Here is a 6,386-nt window from a genome sequence, read left to right on the forward strand (position 1 = left end):
GTGGTGTCTCAGACCACCCTGCAGAAGCGGTGCTGCCCAGCCTCAGGGTCCCCAGCAGAAGGGTTGTCCACAGCAAACACACAGCGAAACTGCAGCATGTTGGTACTGAGCTCCCAGCTGCAGGGCTAGGTACCCCAGCATGCATCTCCACCCCAAACCCATCACCTAGAAAGGCTCTATCACATCACAGGTGGGACAGGCTGAGCAGCACACAGATCTGGGATGCAAGCGTCAGATCACAGAATATCAGGGATTGGAAGGGACCTCAAAAGCTGATCCAGTCCAATCCCCCTGCCAGAGCAGGAACACCCAGATGAGGTTACATGGGAATGTGTCCAGGTGGGTTTTGAATGTCTGTAGAGAAGGAGACTCCACAACCCCCCTGGGCAGCCTGTTCCAGTGTTCTGGCACCCTTACCGAGAAGAAGTTCTTTCTCAAATTTAAGTGCAACCTCTTGTGTTACCCCTTGTTTTTACCGTTACCCTTTGTCTTACCATTGGTTGTCATCGTGAAGAGCCTGGCTCCGTCCTTATGACACTCACCCTTTATATATTTATAAACATAAATGAGGTCACCCCTCAGTCTCCTCTTCTCCAAACTAAACAGACCCAGGTCCCTCAGCCTTTCCTCATACAGGAGATGTTCCACTCCCTTTATCATCTTCATGGCTCTGCACTGGACTCTCTCCAGTAACTCCCTGTCCTTCTGGAACTGAGGGGCCCAGAACCGGACACAATATTCCAGGTGTGGTCTCACCAGGGCAGAGTAGAGGGGCAGGAGAACATCTCTCGACCTACTAACCATCCCCCTTCTAATACACCCCTGGATGCGCTGTTCTAGCGGTCCCATAACAACCCCAAACACGCCCCTGCGTTACAACCGAGGCGCGTTATAGCGTGGCGATGATATCCCCACCCCGCCCCGGGCACCGCCCCGTATGCAAATCACCCCTCCCGAGAAGCCAATGGGAAAAGAGAGAGGCGTGGCCACGGCGGGACTTGCCCGGGCATGTGAGCGCGGCGGCTTCCGGGCGAGACACGTGGGAGCCGCGCCGGGTGCGGGCAGGCAGCGGTGGGTCACTGATGGCGGGGGGTCCGGGGCGGCCGGGCCGGGGGAAGTCCGGGGCGGATAGAGGTCTGGGGGTGCGTGATGGGGCGAGCAGGGGCGTGGGGGCGGGTAATGGGGCGGGTAGGGCACTGGGGCTGGGAGTGCGGTAGAGAAGGCCTGGCTAACTGGCAGATTGGGCCCTAAGGGATGTGTAATCGGGCGGGCGGGGGGTGGCAATGGGGTGGGCAGGGGACCGAGAGGCGGTGAGGTTGTGGCCAGGGCGTTTGGACCGGGAATGAGGCAGGCAGTGACCAGGTAACGAGAGCACAAGGGCCTGGGGACAGGATGTGACAATGTGTCCCCATCCCCTGCCCCATAGCTCTGTCTTGAACTACGTCTGCCTGCCCACACGCGGGAGGGGGGAATATGTCACGGGGCGGGGGGGGGGGCGGGGTGTCGTGGAGTACACGGATCCCTTTGGATGGGGGGGCATGGAGACTGCGTGACACTCATGCCCCACTGTGCCCATTCCAGCAGGGATGCCTCCTGGCAAAGGGCAGATGACCCCACTGCTGTCCACCCCAAAAGACTCCGTGCCCACTCTGCAGAGCACCCATGACCCCACTGCGGGTGGCTGCGCTCAGGCCCTGGAGGGTCCCGCCATGCTGCAGGGTCGCAACAAGAAGAAGAGTCGCAAGCACCAGCGGTTCTTGGAGCGCCGCGCGCTGCTGGAGCAGAAGGGGTTACTGAGCCCTCACCGATGCTTGGGCAACCAGACCCCCATGGCAGGGCTGGAGACAAGCAGCACAGTTACCAAGTCCGGTGACACCATGGCACTGCACTTTGGGAAAGGCCCCAAGTCCAAACAGGTCCTCTCCCCATCTGCCTCTCCAGACAGCATAGCCAGGCATCACTCCGTGCTGCTGTCCCAGGGGATTGGCAGCTCTAAGGAGGTGCAGATGTCCTCCCCGCTCCTGCGCCCTGGCAAGTATGTGGCCATTGACTGCGAAATGGTGGGCACAGGTCCTCAGGGCAGGCTGAGCGAGCTGGCGCGGTGCTCCGTGGTGAACTATGAGGGGGATGTCGTCTATGACAAGTACGTCCAACCTGAACTCCCCATCGTGGACTACCGGACACGCTGGAGTGGCGTCACCAAGCAGCACATGAAAAATGCGATTCCCTTCAAGACTGCCCAGGCAGAGGTGAGAAAAAGAGAATTTTGTTTTTAAAAGGCTGTGTGTTATCTGCTGGCCACAAATTGGGAGCCTCCAAAACCATTCAGTGGGTTGGTTTGCTTCTTACTGCTCTGTTCTGGGAACCTAAAAAGCTAGAACTGAAGAAACTGAATTTAACACAAAATTATTTTGTGCTTAATTAGTGTTTCTTTTGGTGCAGTGCCTGTCTAACCTTTTCTGATGCTTCCAGATCCTGAAGATCTTGAAAGACAAGATTGTGGTAGGACACGCCATCCACAATGACTTCCAAGCCTTGAAGTACTTCCACCCCAAAGACAGGACCCGAGACACCAGCCAGATCCCCATGCTGAAGCAGAGGGCAGGGCTGCCTGTCAGGGCCAGTGTCTCCCTAAAGAGCTTGGCCAGGCATCTGCTCAGGAAAAAGATCCAGGTGAGCACTAGGAACCTGTGGGGACCAGGTCCTGGGTTTGTGATTGAGCCTGTGTGGTCAGCCTGGTCCCCCTATGTCCATCGGTGCTCTCTATGAATGGAGGTGAACCTTTTTCATCCCATACTGCTGGTCATGATCAAGCTGGGGGATCCCAGGACTTCCTAAGCTGACCATTAAGCATCTCAGTAAAGCAGGAACAAGACCTCTGCCCTTCAGAGGGTGCTTGTATGGGAATGTAGCACAAGATTGATGAGGAGGTTGATTAAATGTAAATACGGTCAAGTGACTTGCACCTGTCTGTAGAAAAAGCACATACATCACACTAATTGTTCTACTGACCTTGTGTGCTGGATGAGTAGAACTTCTGTGTCTAACACAGGCCTGTGAGAAACTATAGAAACCTTATCACTGTCTGAGATTCCTGCTTTGTTGTGAGAAAGAGCAGGAGGCTGCGCTTGCCTGAAGCCTTGAAATACAGGCGAGCTCAGCAGGCCCAGTGATCTTCCAGCAGGGCTGAACTGACCAGCCTGGGAGCTCAGGTGCAACTTCAGAGATCCCCCAGTAGAGAGGTAACTAAGATAAAACTTGCCCTTTGCAATGCATTTGTGGCCTCTGCCTCTTCTTGCAATGTGCCTGTGTATGCGTACACAGTGCTTGAGATGCATGTATCTCCTGGGCTACATCAAACCTTTGCTATCTCGAACACTCCCAGCACTTTTGTCCTTCTGAGGAGCAGACAAAGTAACCTGTTGGATTTTTACCAAACCCTTTTTCTAACCAGGCTTTTCCCTCTTTGCTCAGGTCGGCTGCAAAGGGCACTCGTCGGTGGAGGATGCTCAGACGGCCATGGAGCTGTACAGACTGGTGGAGGTGCAGTGGGAGACGGAGCTGGCCCGGAGCCTGCCCTCCCGGCCCCCCAGCCCCATCACAGACCCCACCACAGACAGCAGCCAGTACCTGGATGACCGGTACTGGCCCACGGACCTGGTGACAAGCAGCCTGTGATGGGGGACAGTGTCTCCTCCACGTGTTTTAAGGCCATCCTGATGCCTTCAGCTATGGCAGGTGGAGGTGGCTGCTGACCTCCTTCACTGGGGCTTGTTCCCCATGTGCTCTGGCCAGCACCGGGGTCCACTGCGGACAGCAGTGCAGAGGAGTCGGATGCCCCCAGCCCTGCTTGGGGACGGAGAAATGGTGGCAGTTGGACACTGGTGATCTCTAAACGGTCTGCAGCCTCTTCCTGTTGCACAGTAATAAGTGCTGTGGCTGCGCCGTGTTCGTCTGTCGGTGCTTGGGGATGAGAGGGGTTCCTGGAGGACCCCAGTGGGTGTGTGAGTAGGCTGGGGCTGCCAGGGCACCTCACATGTCTTCTGGGAAGGGGATACCCCCATGGCAGGCAAGTGGCAAGTCTTCCCATGGGAGGACTGAGGTGTTTTGCTGATGCCTAAAGGCTGCAAAACATCTGGGCCAGTTGAACAACCAGTTTCCTCCTTGCTTTCATTGCACAGTGAAGCCTGAAAACAAAGTCTGGATCTAATCAATGTCCAGCCTGGACAAGAGCACAGGATGCACTTCATTTAAAATAGACTACTTACGTATTTATCCAGTTGTGAATTAAAAGCTGTTCTTGCAAAGCCTTTGTGTGTGTGCTGCATGATCTGATCTAGCAGCTCTCTGGGAGGGAGGGGGCAGAGATGGGGGTCAGCATTAGTGCCTGCGTCCTGTGCTTAAAACCCACCTGCAACCAGAAAAGCTGCATTGAGTGGCCTGCTGATGGCTGGAGTGAGCAGTTCTTGGGATGTGGGCTCAGCAAGAACCCTGTGGTCCAGCACTGCTGGCTGCTTGGAAAAAAAGCCCATTGCAAGATAAAGTGTCCCACTGTGTCATGCTCCAGCAGTGGGGTTGTCACAGCTCAGAGGGCTCCCTGGGATTTGCCCACCCAGTGAGACAGCATCCCTGTGCGCAGGGTCTGGGAGGGGTGGGAATGATGTTGAGCTGTGGCAGGGGCTGCTGTGATGGTGTGGGGACCAGGGTGGTGCTCACCTGCAGTGGCTGCTGCTTCATAGGTGACATCTGTAGGTATCTGTGGCTGCACAGGCGTACCCGGCTGGGCACGTGAGCATCAGTGTGAGGTTTGGGGCCGGACATAGAGAGTCACACATATCCCCAGGTTGCTGAACAGCCATGGTTAAAGAAAATCAGTACTTTTTTGCCAGATGCCTCGAGGCTGAGGCCACCCCTTTAGCACATGGGTCCCCCAGGCTGTGAGACAGGAGGGGTGGGGGGGGCTGCTAGCACTTCAGGGGCTTTGGGAGTCTGGCCACAGCACTGAAATGGAGTTCATGTCCCTCCAGCCAGGCTACACAGGTCCCAGGCTTTTCCTGAGGGAAGGAGAGCTCAGCCCCAGTCTTGGGAAGCAGCCAAGGAGCCGGGTGACGCAGGCACACCTGACGCACACATCAGTGCCATTACAAGACGCATCTTGCACTTCCCATCTTAACTCCTCCCTGCCCGGCAGAGACACTTCAGAACATGTCAGACATGTCTAAAAACCTCTGTCCTCCAAGTGGCCAAAGCACAACCCTCCTTCAACAGTTGTACTTAAGAAATAATAGTAACTTGGGCTGTGTCCTGACCTTGTGGTCTGGGCACTCCCCACCAGTCCTGGTAGGAAACATGATCACATATATGTGCTTTTAAATCCTGCTCGTGGCAGTTTGTCCCAGGCATGTTCCAGGTGCAGCAAGCTGTAAAACCCAGCTGGCACCACCTCAGTGAGAGCCTTGGGGTGCAGCTCCAGCATGACACCATGCCACGCCAGCAGGACCCGGTGGGGTACACGAGGGACCTGCACCCGTGGGTGCAGGAGGAGCGCAGCTGGCACAGGCTTTTTTTTATCCATTTCCTCCCCTTTGCCATTTCCACCTCTTCCCGGAGCGGCAGGAGGGAAACACAGCTGCAGGAAAGGTGACAGGAGCTCAGTGGGTCAGCACAGCCACCATCAGAAGATGGTGGCATCCCAAAGCTGACACAGCAGCACTGCCTTCTGCCCCCAGGAAAGCGGACCCAGAGGAAGGACACAGTGGAGGGATGCTTTGCTCAAGGTCTAATAACCTAGACCGTATAATTGCATCTTCTCAGGGAGCACATGTGTTTGTGGGGAGCTTACATGGGGCACCCCACAGCTCCCAGCTCATTTGTCCACCTGAGCCCCCCCAGCCTGCACTGTCCCACCATCCACAGCATTGACTTGCCCGAGGCCAACTGATGGTTTGATGCAAGACATGGGTGCACTGGGGTGAGGCTGGAGAAAGCCACCGAAGGAGGTGGAAAGCCACGAGGCTTTATCAGCCTGTGACTCAGCCTGCCTTGCCGTCAGCCAGCAGCGAGGGGAAGGCGTAATTAAGGAAAAAAACACATTTCTGAAGTCTTGATCATCCAAACACTGTAGTGAAACCCACTTCCAATAGTAAGCCCAGGCTGAGCTGCAGGCAAGGGACAATTTTCTCTAAACACTCATCCGCTGTGACCCAGTGCAGCTTTGTCCCTGCCTGCCCACGCCGCAGCTCCCCAGCCTGCCTGCACAGCCGCCCACGTCCCCTCCTGGCAGCACAGCCCTGGGCTTGCACGGTGGCACAAGGCATGGAGAAAGTCCCCAGATGCCTCTGCGAGCTTCTCCTCATCACTGATTTAATCCCCTGCTGGAATAACCC

The 6,386-nt window shown here is 56.0% G+C and overlaps 1 protein-coding gene across 2 annotated transcripts; it reads left to right on the top strand.

The window, feature by feature from the left end:
* The first annotated feature begins 983 nt into the window (after positions 1-983).
* Positions 984-4,307, top strand: AEN (apoptosis enhancing nuclease). 2 transcript variants are annotated; one of them, XM_065847554.2, is made up of 4 exons: positions 984-1,071; positions 1,582-2,249; positions 2,473-2,673; positions 3,475-4,307. In XM_065847554.2, the coding sequence occupies exons 2-4, from the start codon at positions 1,587-1,589 to the stop codon at positions 3,676-3,678; spliced, it is 1,068 nt and encodes a 355-aa protein (XP_065703626.1). In that variant the 5' UTR covers positions 984-1,071; positions 1,582-1,586; the 3' UTR covers positions 3,679-4,307. The 2 variants fall into 2 exon arrangements, with proteins under 2 accessions (XP_065703626.1, XP_065703627.1); XM_065847555.2 differs by having other exon boundaries at positions 1,010-1,071; positions 1,585-2,249.
* Positions 4,308-6,386: the final 2,079 nt, after the last annotated feature.

This window comes from Patagioenas fasciata, chromosome 12 (assembly GCF_037038585.1).
Source record: "Patagioenas fasciata isolate bPatFas1 chromosome 12, bPatFas1.hap1, whole genome shotgun sequence".
In the NCBI taxonomy this organism is placed as follows: Eukaryota; Metazoa; Chordata; class Aves; order Columbiformes; family Columbidae; genus Patagioenas; species Patagioenas fasciata.

Bases quoted from the DNA above. Each gene is read 5' to 3' on its own strand.
- AEN (XM_065847554.2), top strand. From the start codon at position 1,587: ATGCCTCCTGGCAAAGGGCAGATGACCCCACTGCTGTCCACCCCAAAA. The intron at 2,250-2,472 runs GTGAGAAAAAGA...TGATGCTTCCAG, and splicing joins TCAAGACTGCCCAGGCAGAG to ATCCTGAAGATCTTGAAAGA. The intron at 2,674-3,474 runs GTGAGCACTAGG...CTCTTTGCTCAG, and splicing joins TGCTCAGGAAAAAGATCCAG to GTCGGCTGCAAAGGGCACTC.